Source organism: Aquila chrysaetos, chromosome 5 (genome assembly GCF_900496995.4).
Source record: "Aquila chrysaetos chrysaetos chromosome 5, bAquChr1.4, whole genome shotgun sequence".
Classification (NCBI taxonomy): Eukaryota; Metazoa; Chordata; class Aves; order Accipitriformes; family Accipitridae; genus Aquila; species Aquila chrysaetos.
Genome location: NC_044008.1, coordinates 9419233 through 9445654, shown reverse-complemented (window position 1 = coordinate 9445654; position 26422 = coordinate 9419233). Strand labels below are relative to the sequence as shown.

Below are 26422 nucleotides of genomic sequence, written 5' to 3'. Positions count from 1 at the left end.
GTATTACGGACAGGCCAATGGTACTTTTTCCGCCGCCCTCAAACCAAAAATAGGAAATGCCATTTGCCATGATAAATTACACAACTCATTCTGAAAGTGACTGTTGAAAGCACTTCCCCCCAATTCATACTGATATCCCCCAGTGATATACAGAAGGCAGATGACGTAAATCTAAATTAGTGCTATTTAGTGCTACAGTGGCTGCGTTATTACAACACATGCTTCGAGACAGTAAGTATGGTCTTACGAACAGGACAAGTGACAGCTGTTTGACTCTGGGCGAAGAGCTGCCAGCAAGAGTATTGTAATCTTCTGGGGCTGAAAGTAGCTGGGAAAAGGGAATGCTTTCCAGAGAAGATTTTCCCTAAGGGGGAGGATCAGTGAGAGACCATATTGTTGAGCCATTGAAAATTAGCCAAAGAATAGGCTGCACTGAATAACCTCCTTATTAAAAACAAAGCCCATTCTAATTTGAGCATGTGTCTCTGGCATTAATGTACAAGAGCCCTAAGGCACAGTGAGGTAGAAAGCAATTGAATTCTAGTAGAAAAAAACTGGGTTTACACCAAGCAAATTATTTCAGAAGTTGCTGGGCTCCTCCCATCCACTGTTATTCTCTGCTTGCTAGGGAAAGAAGGCAAAGGCTTAGCTTAATGAGACAGTGCGAGTAGAAATTGTTATGTTTTCAACTCTTGCACTGAACCCATATCAGAGAGAATTAAGCATAGCAGATGTTTCATACCAGAGCACAGATCCAGAGGAACTTAGTCCATAAACAGAGGACTCTATCTGAATATTTTAATTTATATTAAATACCCATAATAGTACTTTCATTATAATAATTTGCATTATAATTTTTTTTATTTGCAGGTAATCAAGACAAACGTACAAAAAAACAGGAATCTGAATTTTCAGGAGAATTCTGCATCCATCAGGAAGTGCTCAGTAAATAAAGAAGACAGTGCAAAACTAACATTAATAATAATCAACTTACTTATAATTTTCCATTGTTTTGCTTTGACTATTAAAAATAAAATTCAAGACTTTTTTTCCCGTTAACATGATTACTCTATAAATTCAGTCTCATTTGAGGTACAATTACGCATGGTCGTTAGGATTTCCTTACAATACATTTGCTTTTATTATGATACCTTATCTCCTTTTTTCTCTAGGTAAAGGATGCTGGAGATCTCTAGCTAATATATCTTAGTTTACTATAATCTCTCATGTGCCTTGGCTTGAAAATGTCGTCTACCAATGTCTCCTAGTGCATTAAGTGCTTTCTCATAATCAGCAAATGCCATGTCTAGCAGCAAATCATATATGTTTGCGTTTCCATTCTGCCATTAATCACACTGCAGTGAAATACCCAACTAAAGATTATCCATTCTTTCATCTGGCTAAAAACCTACTAGAGAACTGATTTATGAATGAGTTTTTTGTTTTCTTAACACTTTAGGTCAAGGACAGAAGTGTGAAATGGCTGTGGTCACTGAAATCTCAATTGGAGTTAGGAATTGGCTGGACTGCAGAGTAGTTGTAGATTTACATATTCATACACGTGTGTCCACTCTTTGTTTTTCAGTGTGTGTCCATTAGCTGACTGGGTGCTCTTCTCCTAGACATATCTTACTGCAAATCACAAACTCTTTTGTTTGTTTACTAATTTTCAAGCTTCTTAAGAAGATAATTTTCACTGCCAGCAGGGTCACATTGCCTAGAAAATGCAAGTAAGTGAAAGCTTCTGAAGAAAATATCACAGAAATGTACCTACTTGTGTAATTGCTGTGATGGTGTTGCCAATATCTGTTCATCACGAGATAAACATTTGCTCAAAGCTTATATTTATTAATATGAAGACAACTTTAAAGTCCCATTTTCCTGACTTTTACCAGTGATTCCTGGGTACCTGGATTCACTGAAGACCTAAGGACAGGATGGGAGCACACATACTGACTGCTTCTGTTCCTACAGTATTATGGGACAAAGGAGTGGATAGTGTGTGTGACGCAGAAGTCAAGAGACCCTTCCGCTGTAGTGAGAAGAAGACCTTAGCAAAACCAGCCGGCTGTTAAACAGCAAACTCCACACTGACTGCTGTCTTCATATGCAGGAATTGGTTTATCTTCTCATTACCATTTGAGGAGGCTTCTGCCCTTGACAGAGATGCTTCTTCAAAAAAAGTGCAGCTCATGAAAATCTGAGTCTGCATTATGAATGCCATAGGGGCAGAAATCTTTCCTAAGGGGCAAAACCAAGCGTAATGAAAAAGAAAGTGAAGGGAGTAATCGTTTAAAGGAGGTCAGGCACCAACCAAATGAAACTTTCTACACTGCAGCAGACCCAGGGCCTGGTTCCTCCTGGTCACCAGGTCAAGGGCTGCACCTCTTCGCAGGGGAGGAAACCTCCAGGCAGATGTGGGTGTAGCTCAGAAACTATATACATTTTTAGCCTACCCCCACCCCAACTGATTATCAGGAATGTGCAGAAACAAATGACTGACCCCAGCTCTCAGTAATGCCCAGGAATGATGTAATGAGCTAGGCTCAAGGGATGGGTTTATATATCCCTCCATTCACTGGGCGCTTTCCACAAAAACCCAAGTACCTTGCCACTGTGTACACTTCGACAAGTCAATCCTCACTGAAAGCTTATGAAACAAAGCAGGTCACTGTTGCATATCTGAACGTCAATACATTATCGTTTAGAAACAGGATTATAATTTATAAGCAAATTAGATTTTCCCAAAGAGGTACACAGTCAATATCAAGTCTGTTTTACAAGAGAGTAAATTTCAGACAACATTAGTAATCTCTGTTCAGAAAAATTACTATGATGGCTCATTGAGTAAAAACACTGTTTCCTTCTGATCTGAAGGCGAAAACAAACCAAACATTCCAAACATATTTTTTTTTCTTAAAATAAAAAGATAGAGTCCTCACCTTACAAACTCTCCCAACTCGGGAAAGGATAGTCTTGTCAGACGTGCCACTATCTTGTGATATTTCTCGGAAAAAGAAGTAGATTTTGTCATCATCTGGGTTATAGGTGTCTGGGATGGGAAAAGTTCCAACAAATTTTGCTCCTAGAAGTTACCAAAAAAAGATTTTAAAAATCTGAAGAAAAGTCTTAATACTTGCTACTAAATTTCTGCTTCAATATCTGCATTTATGTTGCATCTTCCAGTGAAATAAAAATATCACAATATAGACATGCAGTGGCAAGTTTCTTACTAGCTCCAAGAGAAAACCACCAGATTCTGAAGCATTTACTCTTAGTGTGATGGTTTTGTGTATATATGTTTCTATCAATTCCATAAATATGCAGCACTATCATTCTCTGAAAATAGAATAACTCTCAGTTAAAAATATTGCCTGCAAAAATCTGCCTTACTGCTCTTGCCACCAATACCAAGCTAAGCAGATTTTCTGAAATCACATGGTAGAATTTAAATTAATTTAATTACACATTGCAGCAGTTAGGACAGAAATACACTACTGTTTACTAGAGATAGCTTGCAAAGGAATGAAAGAACCTTTATTGATCCATGGGATTAAAAATTCAACATAAATGACAGCTTTCCCAAGTTCAAAGTTTCCTTCATGTCTGTGCTGTAACAATCTTACTGACTATATCTACCAAATCCAATACAGTGCCATGCTGGGATTCCCAAGTTAGCACACCAAACTCCACAACTGACTGGTTAGTCTTAAGGACACAGTTCTTTGTTGTGCATGAAAACAAATTCGCTATATCAACATAACGGTTTGTTTGGGTTATTTAAAACTGCTTTTTGCAAGAAATGCTACAGCATGCCTTGCCTTGATATGCTGAGCCATTACATTACTTCTGGTCTCTTCCAAAGCAAGCTTGGGTGTCTCTGCCTACATCTTATAGGCATGCTTATTGGGCCAAGAATTTAATACATGTCCTTCACTGTCTTCCTCAGCTCCCTCATCCATGATCTCCAGTCCTGCTCTACCTGTTCCCCAGCTGGGGTTTTTTTGTGGTTTTGTTTTGTTTTAGTTTGGTTTGGTTTGGTTTTTTTTTCTTTAAATTTGGCACTAAAAGCAGAAATTAAACTAATTCCAGGGGTCCCTAACTGCAGCAGAGTAGACAACAACACTGTCTTATTCAAGTAAACCAAATACTTGGGGAAGTGATTTTTAAGACATTCCCCAGTGTGTTACAATAGATGAGCTCTTCTGAGGGCCCTTGGATCAATGATGTTTTTCTTTAAACAGAAGTGGCTATACAAATACGGTGCAAAGAGACCCTTGACTCTAAAATACATTCTTTCAGCAATAAAATACACAGTCTTTGTCCCCCATACGCAGGCAGGCTGCAGTAGAAAGCAGTAAGGAGGGTGGTGTCAGCTGGTAGAGCAAACAGAGCACACTGGTGATATGTGGGGAATACTATTATCAGCTTTTAATGTATCTTCATGCCTTTGTCCTTTTTGTAATGCTTGTTACTTTATATTAGCCTTAAGGAATTTTCACCATGAACTCTACAGTACACACAGGACAAAAAGAGCGTCCTTGATTCAGAAGTTCACAGTCGAAGGCTTGAGACAAAAATGCGATGTGTTTAAGTGCTGAATGTGCACCTTCATGACAGAAGAGTAAATTTATGAGTCAAAATAGCCACAGCGCTGCTTCCATTTTAAACCTTTCTGACACTAGAGAATGGCGTCAGCAGAAAAATGAAATGATGCGGGCATCAAGCTCTATAAATTTAAGTTAAGATTTCAAAATGAGCCTAAAGAAAATATTCAATTACCCCTCAGGGCCTGTAAGGCTACTTTGAAGATTAGATCTCTAAGCGTGAATAAATACATAAATACACTTCCAGTACGGTTTCTTAAATATGCGGTTAGCTAAATAGCCATTTAACAGGAAAACCTGTGAAATACTTCTATAGCATGCTTTTGAATTTCACATAGATTTTTTTTTTTAATCCACATTCGCAGAACAAAACTCTGAATATATGTTTTTTGTAAATTAAATTTCATTGCTTTACTTGGCAAGCCAAATGCAAAAACAAATGTCTCAATACCAATTCCTGGAACAGGTTTAGAAGAATCTCTAACAAATTAAAGGAACACAAATATTTAATGATTTTAGATCACAATTGAAAACACTGAAGTTGAAAGTTAAATCCAAACAAAAATACACTGTAAAATATATGAAGACAAAGAGACTGAAAACAATTTAATGAAAGAGATCGTGATCTGAAAAGCATATTATGTTCTGCAAGTGAGATCTTTGTCTCATCTTTTGTAATCCATCCATACAACATAGAAAAGTGTGTTTAAACCAACTGTGAATTAGGTTTTTGGATTCTTTGCATGGGAAACAAATTATATGATGACGATTTTGAACCACTGTTTGTTTTCCCATACACAGAGTTGCCCCCCCTAGTTGCTTCAATAGAAGGTTTTCCCACATACAAATTTCATAGCTAGATTGTATGTAACCAAACAGGGGATTAAAGGCAGCATGAGCTCTGACAATAGATGGTACAATAAATCCAGGTGTTGCTCGTGGTTTTTAAACATGCTCTTGTGGCCTAGTGGGAAGAGCTGTTACACCTAGTCCTTCACTGTTGGGTTTGCCGAAGTGGTCATGTTTGCTGTTGGTTACCTGCTGGTTCTCACACCCTTCTAATGCCAGCAGTAGTTTTAGACAGTGCAACCGTGCATGTGCATGTGTAAGACCTACAGAGAAGTAAGACTCATTAGGCTCAGAAAAAGAGGACAGCAAACGCGTGGCAAATCCCAGAGCACGAAGAAATGAAAAGGCAACCCAAAACACTGGGAGGCAGCAGCTCTTTGTAGCTGGGCTGCCAGAAATGTGTGGCATGATAAAATGCAAAGGATAGCGCTCACCTCATTTACCTTTAACCGCCTAGAAGTCAAGCTCCTAACCTATACTCATCCAGGTCCTCTCTCAGGGAGGGACACGAGGAAGAAAGTGACAATGAATAATCCTATTTTAAGAGAGATTCCTACAATAGGTGGGGTGAGTCACCCTCTGGAAGTGTCACCTCTCTCTGTAAATTACAGAGACAACTGAAACGACTGAGCTCAGACAGGATGCTAACTTTTGCCTTTTGGAGCTAAGTGAGCTGAACCCCATCCAAAGTTCACAGGATATAAAGAAGTCATTGCCTGCAAGTCTTTGCCCTGGCAAAGACGACTAAATTGCAATGGAACAAAAAAAAAATTAAAAAAAGATGAATGCAATTTAGGGAAGCACTCATTCCAACTATGGCTTTAGCTTCCTATAAAGGAGGGAGGAATGTGCAGCTGTTTCGCGCGTGCCTGCATGTAGGGCTCGGGTGTCCCACCATGGGATGCTCTCCTCTGCCCGCCGGGCTGGAGCAGGGCAGACTCAGCTCCAGCGGGCAGCTTTGCCATCCGGAGCAGGGCCACCAGCCCCACGTGCCTCGTCCTGTGCCCCAGCCGTGGGTGAGGCAGCTCCGGTCGGCGGCTGTGGGAGCGCCTGATTCTTCAGCTCTGCAGGAGAAGGGCTGAAGTCTGAGCAGAGGCAGCATCCCCTCTGTCTTCAGTGCCACCGCGTGCAGGAGTATGAGCCTGTGTGAGCGTGAGTCATGGGAAAGATTAGCTGCCTTCCTCCCTTTCTCCTTTCTGGAGCTGCTATTCAGTCATTGAGATTAAGACATGTCTTAATTAGTCAAGATAGAGATTCCCTGCAAGGAACTGGAAAGTATCCTACGCATTTTTCCCTTATGCTTTGTCTTTTCCTCCCTTCCCTCAGGAAAGGATAATCCTGTTTCCAGAAACAGCATAAGACTAAACTTTAAAAATACTAAGGTGCATTATAGCAAACCCTCCTCAGCCCTCTGGAAAAAAACAAGTTATACATTTTATGCTTATCCTAAGTAAAACATGAGTCACGCCTGGAAATAATTTATTTCTAATTGTACAATTACTCAAGTATGTACAACTTTTCCTGGAGGTCTAACACATGCCTGGTAAATGGGTGGTAGATTTAGGGAAGACGGGATTTAGATGAGATGGGAGTTTTAAACCTGAAATCAAGTAAATATTTTCTTTATACCAATATTGGCTGAAAGCACAAATGTATGTAATTGGTAATGTTACACAATAAACTAGAAATATATTGGCTACCCTATGGCTTACTGCAGAAATGATCCCATCGTTTAGAGCTGCTCTCAAAATTTTCTCCAACTTTAAAAGAACCATTTCAAAATATTAAAAGCACCTAGTTTATATCTATGCCTCTTAGTATAACACTGCATGAATTGTGTATCTGAAGTCTTAGACAGAGTGTGGCTGTAGTTTTTTATATGGCTGGAAACAACGTAAACCTGAAGAATATGTGGGGTCTTCAGTGTTTATATAGTGTGGGGTAATTTTCACGTCGCAGTCTAGCACACTAAAGCTGTTTTTCAATCCCAGACATATTAATATATTATTCTCCTTAGAAAACTTTCACAAATACAGGCGCTTTAAGTGAAAACAGAATAAAACATGAATCAATCTAAAAGAAAGAAGAAAGGCAGACCCCCCCCAGCCTCCAAACTAAAACACATAAACAGTTCTCAAACCTTGAGTTTATTCTGTGTTCTTGTACTGTTCCCTTGCCACAAACTGCTCATGAAGAAACATTAATAGCGTAAAGATATGTTTGGAACTGGATATGTAAGCTATAAGTTCTTTCGGACAGGGAACTGAACCCTGTAATGCTCATCAAGGTGGATCTATGCTAATGATAACACCATATGCTCCTCAGGACCAAACTGCAGTAAATCTTTCTTTTTAGGGTATTATAGCATCCCTTAGGAAAGCAACTACCCCAACCATCTTTCCATTCTGACCATCAGCAGGTCGCCAGTGATAAAAGTGGATATTCAGTTGCACAGTTAATTACAGTTAGAGAACTGCCTGCTGGAAGGACCCATCCTGGTTGATATCACTTACAGCCCGTTTCTCGTCTACATTGCACAAAGGATGTATAGAAATGAGAAATGGGAGATAGGAGAGGTGGGACAAGAAAGGTTTTGAGCACAGGAGATGAAAGTGGGATAAGTCAGCAGAGTCAGATGTGAGATTTTTCTATCTGTCTGAAGCACTGCTCCTATTTGGAAAAGTAAAATGTCTTTAAGTGGCTTCTCCTATCCTCCTCACAGCAGAAATCCTGAGGTTACAGAGTTACATCTAGACAGAAACATAAGGCAACAGCTTAGAAGAAGGGAGAGAAGGGGTAGGAAAAAAAATAATAATAGAAAAGAACATTTCCTCTTGTTGAAGTCTCAAAGAGTTAAGAGGCAAAATTATCCCTTTCAGAAGTTGTCTGCTGGGAAGACAACTTAACCCTGTGGTCAGCAGGCCCTGGCTTTACAATGCACCCATAATAGTTACACAGGCATCCTGAATCAGGGCCAGTGTTGCCACATCTTTAAAGACAGTTGACGGCTAAAAGGGGGATGCTTTAATTGAGTAGGGTTAGCCTGTGAGTGAAGTTTTCCATGTTACTCTGTGTGTGGTTTGAGACTGGCTGGGTGTAAATGCAGCCAGTTTTTTAGAAGGTTTACTAGCTCAGAATGTTTTTTAACGGGCAAGAAAAAGCAGTGTTTTGCTTGGGAAGCTATTTTAGGGTGCCCTTAGTGGTTTTAAAATGATCCTCACAACAACAAAGAGTATTTTTCCCCCTCAAAAAAGAAAAAGAAAAAAAAAAAAAGACCTCCTACCTAAAAACGTGGAATTTCTAGTCTGTCATTTCAACATGCTGTAGGGAACAGCTTTTAACAAGTGATCGGAAAAAAGGGTTTAAAAAAAAAATTATTCCAACAAGACTGGAAATAGAAGCATTTAAGTCATGATATTATTCCAATTACAGGACTATATACAGATGTATAGATCAAAGACGGAAAGAATGATTAGGTCTTATGCTCCTACTCTTTCCTTAATTAGCATTTTCACCTCTGTGACTTTTCTCAAGTGCATTTTTGTTCCACTGAGTTTTTTTTAAAAAAAGCCTACGTAATCCAAAGATACCATGATCTATATTTATAGTTACTGGACATATATTTATATAAGAAAGGGGCTATTAACTTCAGAGAGGCAGGGACAATGCAAATGACAACAGCATATGTTTGGGATCTTACCAGTAAGCCAGTAATGTTCAGAAATGTCAGTTCTGATGTAATGGTGGTCGTGAGAAGGGCCCAGAGAACGTGTTAGAGCAGTGTCTTTGCCAAGGAAATCAGAAGCTGTTCCAGCGTAAAGATACTCATCTGCAAATGAAAAAGAAACAGGGTTTCTACAGCTGTGGGGTAAACAAAATTAAAACTATTTGTGTTTTGTTGGGTGAACAACACCTGTGTTTAATCGGCCTGTGAACTAATTTAAAGTATTATTGGCTTGTATTTTAATGGGATTTGGGGTTCTGTGAAGTTACTTACATTTAAATGAGGGTAATATTTGTAATTATATGCCTGAGAAGTAAAGAAGTCCAAGTCTAATTTTCAGATCTTTTAGGCACTCAGAAAAGTAAATTCTCCAGCCTTTAATGGGTGCTGGGCTCTTAAGGGCATAAAGGTGTATTCGACCTGAGCATCCTGCCCTGTGAGCACTGAGCATGGACCTGGGGGCCGTGGCGAGGACGCGACCATCTCTCCATTCAAGCTGGCTCTTGCGTCCCAGGCTTGCCACAGCCCCGATGGCTTTGCTGCTCCTGGGCTTGAGCTACTAAACATGATGGATGATTCACTATGGGAACTTTGCAGCTTGGCCCCTTCCTGGTGTAGGGATCTCCGTCCAACACTTCATTCACGAAGAGGAATTTAGGCACTACGGGAATTCTTCTCAACTATGTAACGTGTTAATGGTAGGAATATGGCTACAGACCCAAATCGTGATCATTTTAACATAGCGAGTGGTCCCACTAAAATAAATGAGACATCTTACTTGAGTAAGGCAGCCAGAATTTGTCTCACAAGGAAACTATATCTATAATACAATGCAGTGTGCTTGCTGCAATTGCAGCTATTATTTAGTCTTCTGCCAGCTTTGTGTGCAATGCAAAACTTCACAACCTTAAAAATTGCACAACATTTTCTGTTTTCCTTCAGATCTCACGACTTTTCTAAAAAGAAGCAAAGAAACAGTATCACTGTGAATTTTTTTTACGGCATAGTGCATTTTACAACTCTTTTTTTTTTTCTGCAAAATAACAAGATAGCTTTATTGGTTGGAGGAGTTTGGGTTTTGTTTAATGACTTGCAACAATAAATCCCTGGAGTTTGTAAAAAGAAAAAAGGTTCGTGTTCATAAAAAATAATCATATAAAAAGCTGTATTATACATAAAAATCCTCTTCCAGGAGTTCCTTCTCCAGGTTTTCTGATACTCTGGGTAGAACCATTTCACAAGACCTTTTAGAGAGGAGTCCTTTGTTGAGAGCGAATGCAGAATAAATACCATTCAACATAGACGTTTGTGTTTTCATTTGCAAAAGATGTAAATGCACTTAAAAAACCAAGATCAAGGGGGAAAAAAAAAAAAGCCAAAACCACAACCCATGATCCACAAGTACTCTATCTGGCAAAAAAAGATCCATCAGCTTTCTTTTTATCTCATTATTATTGTTACTTATGTATTATTTCCATGACAGTATTGGAAAGCACATCTTTCAGACAGCATGTCGCCTTTGTAAAGAAAGAATAGTGCATTCTGAAAGGTATTTGTCATAATGAGGAATGGGCAGGGTAATTGGTGTTTGCTAACTGACAGGCACTCAGTGATCGATAAATCTGAAGGGCTAACAGAAATTCTCCATCCTTGCTTAGGCTCTGCTGACAAGGCGTTTTCAGCACTTCTCTTGGCTTTTGGTATCTCTCATTCCAAGTTCCAGTTATGTCCAGAACAGTTTTGGTGAGTGATAATTTGTAATAGAAGATGGATAATGAGCAGGTGAATTTTCAGTCAAAAAGACTAGCTTTTCAAATTTAGCTGTGGAATTTACTTGGGGAAAAATGCTGCGTAGCATTCAAAGAGAGATTACGTATTGCTACAAAGAATGAAGATTACTCAGTTCTGTTAACCTACATACATGAGTGAAAAAATAATGAAATATGATTTAGCTCATATATGTATAACTGATTAGAAAGTGCTTTCTGAAGGATACAAGTAATCTTAATCACCATTTTGCAGATAAATAAAACTAGACAGAGAGAAGTGACATGCCAAAGGTTACTCCTCTCATCAGTGGCATAGACGGGAACTGAGCTCCCCTGAGTCCCAGGGCAGTATCTCATCCACGAGCTGTACTGCTCTCCTAGTATTTTGGGAATAAAGCAATCATCAAAAGATAGGCCAAGAACGCATTCTCTGGTCAGGCCTGTAAAGCTTTACAGTGCCCTTGTACCTTGTTGCAAAGCACTTGTCACCAGGCAGAATCAGAGGGAAGGGATACTAGAATACCCTGATCATTAATTTTATCTAGCCTGAAAATTCTTATGTACCAAAGTTCATGTTTTAGTTAGCTAAAAAATGGCAGCTTCTTCATTTTGCAAGATTTAATAGAGCAGTCAAAGCACTAGAGTGCTACTGAAATTAGCCAACGCTATAATAAATCATGGAGTTCTATTGCATTTAAAAAAAAAAAAGTAAAAAAAAAAAAAGTTAAAGTTTCTAGAATCCCACTTTAAAAATAGACTTCACGGTCATTAAACAGTACTAGGGGTCCCTGAGAAGAATAAGCACTGGCTTTAATCTATTGTTTTTAATAAAGGAAGTCCTGCCCCATCTGTTGGGTCAGAATCACAAATCATCTATCTTATTATCTGAGAATAAAGACTGAACATTACTCATATTCTTTTTATAACACAGAGTGACCGATACTTCAAAGCATTGTCACCACTGCTCTTTGGCTGTAAATGAAAACGTCATGGTGCTTCACCCTTATCTTGTATTCATATGTTTGACGGACAAGTTAAATGAAAATCGTCCAAAGCTATGAACCAAACCATGACAAAAGTAGCTCTTATAGTGATTTGAAATCCAGAGGTCAAGCTGACATTCCTCGGCACCAACTGTCAGACCACACAGCACTGCGATGCACGCAGCAGGCAGATTGCACTATCTTGTTCCTAGGCTTCCAGCTTCAGAAGTGGCTACTCGAGTAAATAGAAACCTCAAAAATGTATTTATGGAAATAGTGGATGTCAGCAGACTTCAAAGGGCAGTACATATTGATAATTGCAGAAAGAGGCCCAGAAGCGCTTGAAACGTTGTCTGGCTGTGTGGGTTTTTTGTTGTCTTCTTAAAGGAGAAATGACGGGTGAGGATGACACCGCTCCTGCCCAACTGGCAGAGGCTTCTCAGCCGCTCGGTTGTCTCTGTTCGTGTTGCTGCGCTTCCAGCTCTTTGGTGGCAGCAGACTGAAGGCTCCCTCAGCTCCGAGAGCACAAACCACCGTCGGAAACACAACTAACGCCAGAGGAACTCCAGCAATGACATCTGCTGAGCCTCTGAGCCCGGGCTCACATACGAAGCCATCACACATCTGAGAGGAGCACCCGGCTCTGAGCGGTCCTTACCTGCCATCACTGAAGCAAACGGCTGCTGAGGATCGAAAGGGCATTTCAACCTGCCGGACTCCAAGTTCTGAGTATCCAGCCGGAATACCGTTTCCTGAGAATAAACACATATGCATTATCCTGGCGTGGCTGCAGAGAAAAACTCAGGCGAACTGTTCTGCTACCAAACAAAGTGAAGGTGTGGTAGATCAGGCAGCTATCATCTCAGCATTGATGTTTACGGTCCATGTCTCTGTTTTATATCTGGATTTTTTTCACTCATTGTTTTAACGTAACCTGTTCACTCTATAGTGAAACACAAATCTTATAAAAATACAATTATTTTCAGAATAAAAAAGATGTATTGTTCATTTCTACTCAAATTAAAAGCTGGATTGTACTTAAAAGGCACTGGCTTCTATTTGAGAAAGTGCTGATAGACTGTGTTGCAACAGGAGACCCAGAAAGGATTCTGGCTGACTCTTAAATTTCTCCAGGGACTGCTGAATAACGTTTGCAGCAGACACAGTTCAGCCCCTTTTAAATGAAAGCAGCATATGCTCTCTCTTGTTATTTTTAACAAGGCTAATGATACAAGAGATATCAGAATAGATCCTTCCTTGTAGTTCCCGAATACAGTGTGATTAATTCCTGGGTCTCGGAACAAGGGCATAGAGGAAGATAAAGAAAAGAAATTATTTAAAAACTATTCCTGATGTTTTCAGTGGACAATCAACAACTCAGTTGTTGTAAGCATCAATCTGAGGTTTTATTAGAGTTTTGAATTCCCAACAAGGATGTTTCTACTTGTTCTTTTTCATTAGTTTCCTAAAGGCACGCTTAACCTGAAATTCACAGTGAGTCCTTCTGAAGGCAAACCAATTGCTCAGAGTAGTACAGTGAAGGCTTTGCAGGTATAGAGACTCGATTTTCAGAATTCTGCTGCTGTTAGAGAAGGGAGATTGCCTACAGAAGTGCTGTTAACACACTCTCCTATCTACAGTGATATATAAAATCCCACCAGCGTTCAGGAGTCAAGTCACTGTGGGTTTAATTTCCATTGTAGAGACATAACTTTTGCAGCTAGTTTAAAAAAAATCAAAACACCTCTATGATTTAAACAATTACTTAAAAAAGGGTGAAGTGATTTTAATTCTTTGTTTCTATACCTCTGCCTTGCAAGAGGCCTGAAGAGTATAAATGACAGTTAAGTATGCTCAAAGATGGCCACATAGGATCAGACTTCACAACACATTGATTCAATTCACCCTTAATGTACATCAGATTATAAATGACAAATTCATTGAGGTGTCTCCTAAACTCTCTAGGCTCAGAAGGCAAAAGCCCAGGATATTGAATAATTAAGCTCCTTAAGAGAAAGAAAAATCAATTCCAATTTATGAACATAAATTTCATTTCCTCCAGCAATTCTAGCTGATACAAAGCAGAATTTAACCATCAAACACCAGCCCCTGTTATCTTCCCAAATCTGTGGGATATCAGATAAGGTAAACCAAATTCTCAGGCTACTGAGGTGGATCAGAGCACAGCAAGGACAAAATTAAATTAAAAAATAAGCAATTTCTTTTGCCGACAATGCTATGGTAATGGCCCATTCTCCTTTCTTCTAAGATGTGCAGTCCTGAGCTGCTGGGAGGACCCTTGCCGTATCACATGCAAAAATGCTGGCTGCAAGTCCCGCAGGACTCAAGGGACCGAGGGCTTCATAGATCAACATCAAATATTTCAGACTTCCCCCAGACAAACTAATGGACGCTACCAGGCATTCACACAGAATTAACCTCCTGCTTTCACTTCAGACAAAGCTTTCAAAGAAAAGAGCATCCCTTGGAGAGCTGTGGCTAACAGCACCGACCGGGCCAAGCCTCTTCTTCACCGGCCAAGAGAAGTTTTGGCAGTGACTTCAGCAATAGCAAGACTAGGACTTTAATCCCCTTTAATTGTGTGATCCCGTAGGGGATTTGTACGGCTTCAAAAGCAGTGTCTGCTGTGGGTTTGAGTCACCTGATCCACACTGTTTTCCTCTCTGTTTTCACAGCCCTGGCACTGGCCAGCAGACCGCTGGGCAGCTCCACCAGCAGCTTTCCGAGGTCAGCAGAGCACTGCCTGGTTTCAGAGCCTCCGTGAGGCTAGCTCGGGCCCTGGCTCTCCCAAGCATCCCACAGCTTCCTGTAGAGGTTACTAATTACCAACCATCCGTTATCCATTCTTATAACTCAGAGATAAAAAAAAAAAAAAAAAAAAAAAAAGGAGGAGGGGGGGTAAGACTAAAAGAACAGATCTGCAGTAAAAGTGCTTTGCATGACCACGTAGAACTCCTGGCTTCGGTTCCTGCAACGAGGAGATATTTTCAGCTGCCTCTCAAATTCACATCAATGGGTCCACCCTCAGCACCCTCCTGCCCTCTCACAGTTATCTGGAGACGTAGTGCAAGGACGGTGGCTGTAGGGTGTTTGGGGTCCAAGAAGGAAAGGGAAAATAGGCGTGATGCCATTCAGAGCTGTTAATTTAGTAGGAGGCTGTAGAAGAGATGCACCATTGGAAGAGGCATGAGTAGTGCTGAACACTATGCAACCTACCACTGCAGCTGAGTGACCAGGAGGAATGCAGGAGAGGCAGGACTGGGAGACAGTAAGGGGATTAGGAAACACAATATGGGGATTCTTCTTCCTTTTCCTCTCATAAGGTAATTGGTCACATCTAATTGAGACAGACCCCTTGTCTAGACTGGCTGCCAGACTGAACAATCAGACCAAATCCATAATTTCATAATGTCTGATGAAAAGCACCTTCACAAATGAAGTAGTTAAAGGTGCGATGGTAGAGTGAATAAGGCATCTTGCTAATGACCCGGAGGTAAACCAGAGCCTTGCTTATACTCTTGCTGAGAGCCGTTCTGTTCAATTCAGCTGTGTATTTGATCATTCAGGCTAAGGAATCAGCATGATACAAGGGATCTGAAATTTCAGTGGCTTCAACTGGAATATTTAAAGGAGCGAAGCAAAGAAGCCTACAAAATTATTTCATTATAATCCCGATTATACAGCATATACCAAACAATACCAGGAGCATTAATGGCTTATTAGGGAAAGAACACCACTGTGCAGATTTCAGGCAGCTTCAGTTTTCTCTAACATAGGCAGCCCCTCTGGCCTGGTCAACCAACCTACAGACTCTGTGGAATACAATGATAGGTCTCAGCCTGGGCAGGCATTAATAACTTTTTTCTTTTTTTTTTCCTTTTTTTTTTCTGTGAGCATCTGCCCTTGATTCCATATGTCAGAATAACTCCAATGTGTACATATTTCAGGTTATCACATTTAATAACATATCATTAGACCTCATTAGACTTATATTCTAGATTTCACCGAGACCCAAAGAAGAGTGAAAGCTATTTCTATAGGAGCATAGGAAGCCTGCACCACAGGCAAGTAGCCAGACAGGTCACATCTCAACACTGTCTGAGAACAGAGCCAGTGTTATAAATATAGCCAAGGCGTTATACATATAGGAGTTAAAAAGAGACTTGTGTACTAAGTGGCTGCTTGACACAACACCAAAATTCTTCTGTTGTGGAGGTTAGGTCTCAAACATTTACCACTTAGGATAGAGATTTCTTTAGCACCAGCAAATGAAGACCAATCAGCTGCTAACTTCCCTTCAGGAATATGCCACTAGTGGTGGAAGATACCCAACATCTACTTGGCGACAGGGCTGCAAACCATATGCAAAGTCCTGAGACGCAGTCCTTGGGCTCGGGCTCAGACACCATTTACAAACTCTGTATTAATCTCATGCACAAGTACATTAAAAGATAGAACTATGAGTGTCATCTTGAACTCTGCATGTGTGTGTGTGTACACAAGCAGAAAGTATGTGCAGAAATGACTTACTAGAAAGAAAGACATCTGGGTTAAACGTTCTCTTCACTTAGTTAATCATATGAAAGTGTCACTCTGAAGAACTTTGTGTATTAAGACTTACTGAGGAAAGTGCTTTGTTCAAAAGCAATATGTACATATCAAATGTGAGAACAAGAGATCCTGTCTGACCTGCAAAATCCACCATTTACCCTGTTATTTATGCAAGCTGCTGTCAGTTCATTTTTTACACACTCGCATGGTATTTTCCAATCTATGATGAATGCTAAACAAGATGAGGGTTATTCCTTGACATGTCAGAGTAGCGAGGAGATTAAATTACCTCTTTGTGAGTTCCAAGTTCAATGTATCCACAGAGAGGGTGAAACGCTCCCGTGCCACAGACATAAACATGGGTTCGGTTGTAGGGCTGAAGAACCCTGATAAAATTGGCACATTCCGTCTATTGGGAAAAGGAGGAGAAAGGTTAATTTTCATGTTTATTCTTCTCTTTCACATTATACATTGTACTAGGTTATAGCCATAGTATTGGTGTATTTAAGCTCAGAACTACTGTAGCAGAGACTGTTTACTAAATAGTTCAAAGTTGTGACGGCTAAAATTTTGCAGTGGCTATCTGCTAGGCAGTTCATCAATCAGACTTGCAAGCCTAACTCTGCTGTAATACTTACAGCCACGAGAAGCTGTGTGGTTACAGCACAGTTTGGAGGATATCTGCTCAGCCTGCGTTGTAGCAAACAACCCCTGTCAACAACTGGGCAGAGGTCGGAGAGCCACTGGGTTAGTCTGGCTATCAATCCTCCTGCCTTTCCTCCCAATTCAGGGTTCTGCGCAAGCTTTAACACCAAAGATTACATGACAGAAATCATTGTGGTGGACTGAAGGGCTTCAGCATACTTCCAAGGGTATGTTTTGTGTAGGAGCGAACTTTCTTTGCGCCAACCACATCCTACTGGTCATTTTTGTATGGGCATTTCTGAGTCCTGAGGGATGCTCGGGTCAGTCCTGGCTCTCGCTGGGCTTGCTCCTTGCTGGTAAGGAGCACAAGTGGCTGCTGCACGCTGCAAGGGTGCTACGTGGGGCGGTAGGAAAGGCTTGCTGCAGCCTTCCCCAAAATTAAATAAATACATATACATATACCAAGGTGCTTAGGAGGGAATACACAACAGCTATTCATACATTCAAGCTACCACCCTACACCTAAGTGAGAGGCAATCTGCGGATACAATGTAGGAAGCAAAAAGGAGATATTTATGATCTATCTCCAAAACAAATATTCCCCTCTCTGGTCCCTTCCCTTTTGTCTTAGTGTAGAAATAGATCAGCACAAATCCTCCATATAGACCAGTATCAGCATTTTCCCAGTGCTCAGCAGAGGTGTTGTTTAGTTTTTGTCTGCTGTAAAGATAAGGGTAGCAATAAGTTAGGATAAAAAGTTGAAATTCCTCAGGCAGAGAGCTGAGAGAGTGTTTTGAGCTGGAGTCCACCTTGGTAACAGACAAGCTGGATAGAAACCACAAGATTTGTGGAGAGAAAAGGAAGAAATTTTATTATACAGCCGGGATTTATAGCAGGCTCTAGACACATGATGTAATCTGTGCTATGCAAAAGAGATACGAAAGTTTTATTATATACATGAATGCACCTTAAACACACTTCCTAAAGAGACTTCCTAAAGAAGATTTGTGGTTCCAGGGAAAAGCTAATGAGTCTGAGATTTTGTTTTAACCTTAACTGCAGCTGTCTGCAAATTAAGTTAATTTGTACTCTGCTCTGCTACTCTGTTTCGTTAATGAATTATAATGAAGTTACAGTGAGGATATTCCCAAGAAAAAAGAAGCAGTTTGATGGGAACGAAAGGATTTCAGGTCAGTATTGCCTGGGATACATTTCAGAGGAAAATCCATTTGTCTCTCAACTGCATTTCTTACATACAAAGATGGCTTAGCATGCTTGCTGCTTGCAATATTGAATATTTTTTCTTGAAGCATTAACATTTAAAGAAAAATAATAGAAATGTACCTTTTTTTTAAATGAAGAAAAAACACATTTCGTTAGTTCAGGAAAAAAAGTGTAACAACAGCTTACTAACCCATTTTGTGCATTTAGAAACAAATACACAGATATGCAATATTCTTGGCAATAATAAAAAAATATGAACTATACTTACATGGGCATCTTTCCCAGCTAATTTGCATAATTCTACCTTTTCTTTTGCTGCAGGCCAATAAATCTGTAACAGTTAAAATAAAACAAAGATTATGAATATTACAAATTGTCCTGTGACTGTAGTTTAACTATTTCCTTGAATGAACAGTTAAAACAGATTTATGCATGTTGAAGGAATTTGCATGTAAATTGAAATGAACATGACTTCAAATACAGGGTTCCATTACAAAAAGCGAAGAGGCTTTAAATCAAAACCTGTTCTTTGTTCCCTTCTTCATTGGCTATATGTCCTTTTTAAAAGTACTTAGACGATCTGGCTAGCACACCTTGTCACCATTAGGAATTGTGTGTTTTTCTCAAAGATATTATGAGCCAAATCATCTTGAAACTAAACTGACTGCAAAACAAGGCAAATGACATTTGTGATGAATTTGGCCCAGTGAACTTGGCAAAGCTGTTATAAAAAAATGCTTAGCTGTTACTGCCAATTTTCAAATGAAAAGAAGTTTTGTTCAAAAAACTAAAGGTAGCTTAAGGGAAAATTGTAGAACAAAAAGTACATTTGACAGAAATCAATAGTGCACGGTTTAAAAATGTCACCCATCAACACTAATTGAGTTTACTGAGAAAATGACATAGAAGTTTAGAGGACAATCATGTACCTTAGATAATTGGTAGCATATATTATTACTGTTTCTCTTTCTTCTTTCATCTGCACTGCAGAATTCTATAAACTAGGTTTTGGTGTAGATGGAGCCAGATGACAAATTACTATCAGTTACTGCCACCCCAATTACATTAGTGAAGAAATATCAATGAACAACAGCTCAGGTTCTGGCTCACTGATTTCAATTAAACAATCAAAATTGGACATTATTGAGTATATGTTTGATTATATTAAATTCAAAATAGAAGCAAAATATAAAGTCTTCCAGAATCACCATGCTAAACATGGATCTTTTTTTTGTATTATTTTGTCAAGACAAAGCTATAACCATTTCTCATGACTAATAATAAGAACAAGAACAAATCACACTAAATTTTTGAGCAAATATTGGTTAGGAAATTGTCTCAAGTCCCAGGAACCAGTATGCAGATTACTAGTAGTCACAGATACTTTAGAGTAATGTTGAGTCTCAAATCACACTTTTTATAAAATCTTAAATAGTGAAATGTATAGGAATAAAGAATTATTATAATATGCATTAGGAAAAAAAATCATCATCAAGGAAGGATGCACAACTCAACCACATGCAAGAGGAGTTAACCGCTGTAATAGTCCCTTTCTCTCACCCAGCTTTTGGCACCTTGTAGGATGTGGCTTGCCACATACACAGGCTCAGTCCCACATTGGTAAGGAAAGCAAAAGACTGCCCTGTGTCAAATAGCTTTACCACTGTCCAAAATCTACAGTCAGTGTTCCTCCCAATCTGGAAACAGTCTTTTTATTTCACTTATTCCTCTTCTACTCCCAGTGAAAATGGATGTATTTGTTTTCCACAAGGAAATTAATTTCCTCTCAAGTGCATTTACAATTACCTTTCTGATTAGAAGCTCTTAGTAAAGGTAATGTATTTTATGTTACTTAAACCTTGACCTTTTACAGCTATATTTACTTAAAGTCAGAGATAAGGCAGTATAACAACATCTTCGCACTGGAGCACAAATTTACTTTCCTGGAGCATTTTCTCAGAATGATGTCATGATAGCATCCAGGTACAGAAACACAGTCTGAAATCAGCCGTGCCAGTGTGTCTGGATTACACAGTGTACAATGCCAGAAAGTACAAAGGAAGGTATTGGGAACATTGCAAAGCCATTGGGAAGAGCTGAAGGTAGCACCAGTGAACTCATCTGGTCTCTGCCTGGGTAGAGTGGGATGAGTCTCGCTTGTAGCACTGGTCTGGCTCAAGTACTACTGGGTTAAAGAGGAGAGCTGAGGCTTCAGAGGTGCCGGTGAAGAAAAGCTGATGAAAAGGAACAGCTGGAGGAATACAAGGTCATGGATCTCCAAATACGTTTGGCCAAGATGACTTAAGCTGAGATCTGATCTTCAGTTCTTTTGTACATAAACTTTATGCCCAATTCTGCCCAAGATCCCTATATCACTAACAGAGAAGGCTAGAGGACTTTGAGGGGTTTTGGAGATTTTTGGCCAAAGTTTAGTTATCCAGTTAGGTAGACAAAATGTCCCTCTGTAGGCTTTTGAAAATGCCCAGCTCTCCTTGCCAACTACACAGAAGAACCAGACCCCAGCTTTGGGAGGCCCAGTTACATTTGAAGACATCTACTTGAAGGCATCACATATATTAATGGATTAGACTCTACCCTCAATTCTTCTACAGATTCCTTCATGGGAAATAGCGTTTGTTGTACAAGGCTGAGATATACACACCCCCTTTTCTATGATAATTGACCACAGTCAGTTCTCATAAAAAAATCAATTGTTTTACTTTCTGGCTACTCAACAGCCTCAGTATTTAGCATTACACAAGCCCACATTAGACAATGAAAAGTGAACCTAAGTAATCCAACTTTAAAATCAATTTGCAATTATATATGGGGGAGTTAAAGTGATATTTATTTGCTTTCCATAAAAGAAATGAGAGGTTCCCAGAAACTGTCAGTTCTAAATTGTAATAGGTCAAGAAAATTGCATAATAAATAATGAGCCAATGTGCTGAGCAAGAAAGCACAAACTTAATTTTTTATTAGATCACATGGTGTGTAACAGTACCGTAGGTCTGGTTCCCTCAAACACTGACACACAAGTAACTTTACACATGTAAAATAGTCTCACTGAATTTTCACATGCATAAGCTTATTTACATGCATCTGTGTTGACTTTTCTGTAGGGGGTGAAATTAAGTCTTGGTATTACATTTTATTCAGACAAGTTACTTAGTTTCACAATATGCAAAAAGTAAAAATAGATGCTCCAGTAGTTTCTTTTATATTTGAAATCTTTGAGCTTGTAGATGGTTTGATGCTTTGAAATTGGTCATTTTGTTTCAGATTTTTTTTCAGTTCACGTGCTGAATTTACAATGGTGACATCTTATTTAACAAAGTATTTCCTAAATTCCTCAAAAAAGTAAAACCTCAAAGAAAGAAAAAAAACCAAACCCCAAACAACCATACAATACGTAATAATGGTGACAACACTGACATGTAAAATTATAATTATTTCATGTTACAAACAACAGAAATTACATATATAATATATTTCATGGTTGCATCTGTATCTGAAATGTCTGGAGAAATCTTAGAATAGCTAGGTGGGGTTACTGAATTTAGGGGAAGAGTGTAACTAGTTGAAATACATGAACTATATACTTAAACAAGATTATTTTCTTCTCTTAATCTTCAGTTTATTTTCCTTGCAAAATATCTGTATCAAAATTCCAAAGGTCAGCTACTGTCATGATTTCCTGATTTTATCTTCTATAGCCCAATAAAAAAAAAAAACCCTTACCATTCCTTTTAAATCATTCTACAAATATTTTCTTAAATTTAGCAACAGGAAAGAAATTAAAATCTCCTAATAAATGCAAGTTAGTAAGTTCAATGCTAGCAGAGTGAAAGAAAACCTCCCAGGAGTACAAAATTGAGTAGTACATAAGTGTAGAACAGATAAGGTATCACTTTAAAGGGTAGCTGGAAATTGATTTCTGATTAAAACCAAACATTAAAAACCACAAAGGTCCTTTTCAGATCAGGACCAGAGTTATTTCTAAAAGTAACATTTTTCCTTCCTCCAAACATGCAGTTTTACTATAAGAAAGGAATGAGAAGGGAAAAGTGAATTTAAAAAAAAAAAAGTTTACATGCAGAAATTGATACATGGATGCTATATATATCATTATATGTATACAGAAATAATAGCTGGGCTCACTTCTAAGAGTTTCATTTCAGCTGCCATCTGTCATGAATTAACAATACCGGTTACAAGCGAGTATTTTCCCCACTTTCCGTATCTATCTTCCCCTACCCAATTTTGTCCCTAGGCTAACACTTAGACTATAAATCCTTAGGGGAAGTGATGCCTCAAGGATAAAACAGTTAACTCCAATTCCAAAGAAACAGTTGTATGAAATTACAGCTTTTCCAAGAATTATTTCTAACGAAGTTACTAAATCTGGGATGATGCAGGGCTTTACCAAAAGAGTGGAAAATATTATATATTGTCACAATACTAAAGAAGAGGAACACAAGATATCTAAGCAAATTACAGGCCTCTTGTTCTTATTTTATCTGTTTGTAAGGCTTCAGAACAAATTTTCAGTTAGGGAAAGAATAACTTAAGTTTCCAATGAAAATGGAGTAAGGCACAAAAGACAATATAAGTTGGTAAAGAGCTGTTATTCCACCCTGATATTGCACTTTTCTTTAATAACGTAGCTGAATTGCATACTATGTTAATGTGGTAGAGTTCTTCTTCATCAGGGCTCCAATTAAGTATTTCATAAGTTGCCACATGGAAATTTATTAGCTCAGCTGACAAAAATAGGTATTATTACAAGAAAAAATGGTCTGATAAGTAAAGAACTTACGTTAGAAAGTTACTCATGGAGTTCCTCAAGAAACAGTGTCAGAGCTCATCCTATTTCCTATACCCCTCAGTAGCCTTGGCAAAAAACCAGCACTCTGCAACATGTGCAGATGGCACAAAGTTGGGAAGCATCACTAATACAAATGAAGACTGACAATATTGTGCAGGAAGAATCAAAGGGCTAAGAAGACCAGAATTATAAACAGTCAGAGGTAATGGGTATAAACTGGTCATAAATAAACATAGATTGTAGATTTAAAAAAAAATAAATCTGAAACAGCAGAGTAACAAGGTTCTGGTCTATAGCAACGATGTTGCTAAAGAAGTTGCATGAAGTATCCCACAAGGCCCCTTACAGCAGATTTGGACCAGGTTATGGACGGAATAACTGCGACATGAGGTAGTTGCTGGTGATAGCAGGGAGTGAGGCCAATTGACCAGCATGACTCCTTCCAGCTCCATGTCCCCAAGATAGTCACGCTCATGCCAGCAGCAGCACTTGAGTGTCCCATTGAGGTCGACGGCTTTCATCAGCCCTGGGAGTTTCACTAGAGCCTCTCACGTGCTTGACGCTGCCCACGTGCTTCTCTATCAGTACAGTCTCTGCTACGAGAAACCCCAAAGTGTTTTATTAGTGGTACGTGTAGCACCAGCAGGATGTGTCCGTATCTGGAGTGAAGGACATCAGCTGATCAGCATGTCTTGTAACACTCACTCACTGAGTTTGAGTCCTGTGAAGAAAGGGATTGCTTCCTTCCTATTTCAAAGGAGTAAGAGGTGGTCGAAGCACTTTGAGGAAAATACACTGATTTTAAACAGCTGCTTGGTGCAGCAAGAGAAAGCCTGGTTTCTTCCCTTGTTTTATTCTATGTTCTAGATATTCATTATATTGATGCTTGAGGGAAGGCATGCAATAAAATTACAGCTTCCTGGGTATCAAAATGTCTCATTAAGGCTTTGTGAATCATGTAGACCATAACTCAGAAGCTTAAACTCATTGGTATAAGTGAATTCCCCATATGACAGTCCCAACAGCAGCTTCCAAAGAACAAAGCCATACTGAGCTGTAAACCCATTATGACGCTGGCATATGCAATATACTCCCCCTGAGAAACTCTCCTCCATGAGAAACTACTCCCCTGCATGAAAAAAAAAAAAAAAAGGATTCATAATTTAGCCCAATGTGACCATAAAGCGGGTACAGTAAAGAGGGCAACATAATCCAAAACCACTAAGTAAACCAGGAGACAGTCTAATCCCAGTTTTGCTATTGCCCTACTATATGTGACAGTCAGATCTCAATTTTCCCACCAGTAAAATGACAATAATGTGACTTGCTTTTTTTCCTTCTTTTTTCTGAAGAACTTAGTAATTCATAGCTGAAAAATGAAAAGCAAAGAAAAGCAGTAAGGTCAAGGAGCACTAAGATACAACAGTGATCCAGTAAGACTGTCACACTGCTGCATAAGACACTATCATAAATGTCACACCCCAATACCATAAGACTGGGTGTTCATGGATTGCTTCCTGAGAACTAGGACATTTGTCACTTCTGTATACTGACCCCAGGTCACTTCACTGGAAATTACTGTAAGCACTAGAAATTTATTGAATTTCCCAACAAACACTGGAAAGAATTTAATGCTTTTTTAGTATTATTTTGCTGAAAACAAAGAGTATTTTAATTAATGGGAAAATGAGCTGATTTTAGCATACCATGCATGTATACCAGTTGCTTTCTAAATACCTCACATCTGTTGCATTCGTGTGTGTGGTATGGGAAGTCCACGACTTGGGGAACTGAACAGATTGTTCTCATACACAAATCCTAAGAGGAAGGTTACCCTAAGCAGTTCTTGTAACTGACTCCCACTGTACTTGCTGTACTCTGGAATTCAATATTCTAAAGTCATCAGCAAACAAAGGAAGTTAATACTTCTAAGTTCCTTATCTGAATTTCTTCCTGTGTTTGAAACCTAACCAGGCTGCCTTTAGAGTCAGTTTTTTCACCTAGCTTTCTTTTTAGCAGTTTTATCAAGGTTTAGCTAACTCTCAGAAATACTTAGAGATCCCTAAAAGCCAGGAATGTATTCTTAAATCTCTTTGATATCTGCCACAGACCCTCCTTCTTCCAACAGGCATTCCTACACCTGATATACTAATTCCCATACCTGAAATATACAGCCAGGGAGATATTTGACTGGAATTTCCAACTCCAGTTATTTCACAGTAGCATAAAATTGGATCTCTGAAAGGTATAATTTGATATGGCACGGGGAGGGGGGCAGAAAGAGGATATGAGGATCTATTCAGAGTGATTTACAACGCTGCTGGAAGTGCCAGTGGCAGTGTATGGCATTCTTTATTGTCACAGTGCTGTCAAACTGAGTAAAATGCACTGGAAGTCAGAGGGAAATAACAGTTGTGTATTTGGATGACACATTCACAGACTTTTGGTAGCTTAAATTTGGCAGGTGGTTGTTAGAGTGAGGTCTCTTATTAGAACCAAATGGGCTTTTTATATTGCATCTGTCTGAGACGAAGCAAGATCTCCACATGCCACAGTTCTCCTCTTAAACTGTGATCCACTCTCCAACACAACTTAAGAAGTAGCCAATGCTTTCAGTACTTAAGGGTTTTCTGAAAAGTGCATTTTCATGTATACGTTACAAGCATATGTGAAAGCTTAAGGAAGATGGACCAGATGCTGATTTCATTTACACTGGATTAAATCTTGAAAGGCTTCAGTTCTTTTACACTTCATTTTCCACAGTGTAACCACAGCAGATTCTGACTACCGTCTGTTTCTCCTAAAAGGAAACCATACACCAGGATTTTTAGGGTAAATGGCATTGCTCCTGACATGTTTATCGCTTCAGACTGAAGGCAAATCCTACCTTTGAAAAAGTCAAAGCCCAATATGAGCAAATGTTTTCAGAGAGCGGGATACCGGTGATTCTTTACACCTAAACATATGGGTAAAATGTAAAAATGACAGCGGATGTTTATAGAAACATAATTTATGGCAACAATGCAAAAGGAAATAACAGAGACACTCTCTTCCACCTAGGATCGCTGTCATTCTGGTTACATACTGCTTTCTTCACGTCTTGCCCCTGTCTGTTGTTTTGTGTCTGTAAACACTGTTGAAAAGCTTCCGCCTTGTCTACACAGGTGCCTAAATTTAAGTCTGTCAAACGATTTTATAGACTCCAAAAGGTTTTCAGAGGT

General features: G+C 39.2%; 1 protein-coding gene across 8 annotated transcripts in view; it reads right to left on the bottom strand.

The window, feature by feature from the left end:
- SEMA3D (semaphorin 3D) overlaps positions 1-26422 on the bottom strand; it is a 147335-nt gene that overhangs the window by 51755 nt on the left and 69158 nt on the right. For all 8 annotated transcript variants that reach the window (XM_030014225.2, XM_041123965.1, XM_030014223.2 and 5 more), the window contains exons 4-8: positions 18642-18704; positions 16794-16913; positions 12591-12684; positions 9157-9285; positions 2943-3085 (exon numbers count right to left, since the gene is read on the bottom strand). In XM_030014225.2, coding sequence (XP_029870085.1) covers positions 2943-3085; positions 9157-9285; positions 12591-12684; positions 16794-16913; positions 18642-18704 — 549 coding nt within the window. The remainder of the gene's footprint in view (positions 1-2942; positions 3086-9156; positions 9286-12590; positions 12685-16793; positions 16914-18641; positions 18705-26422) is intronic.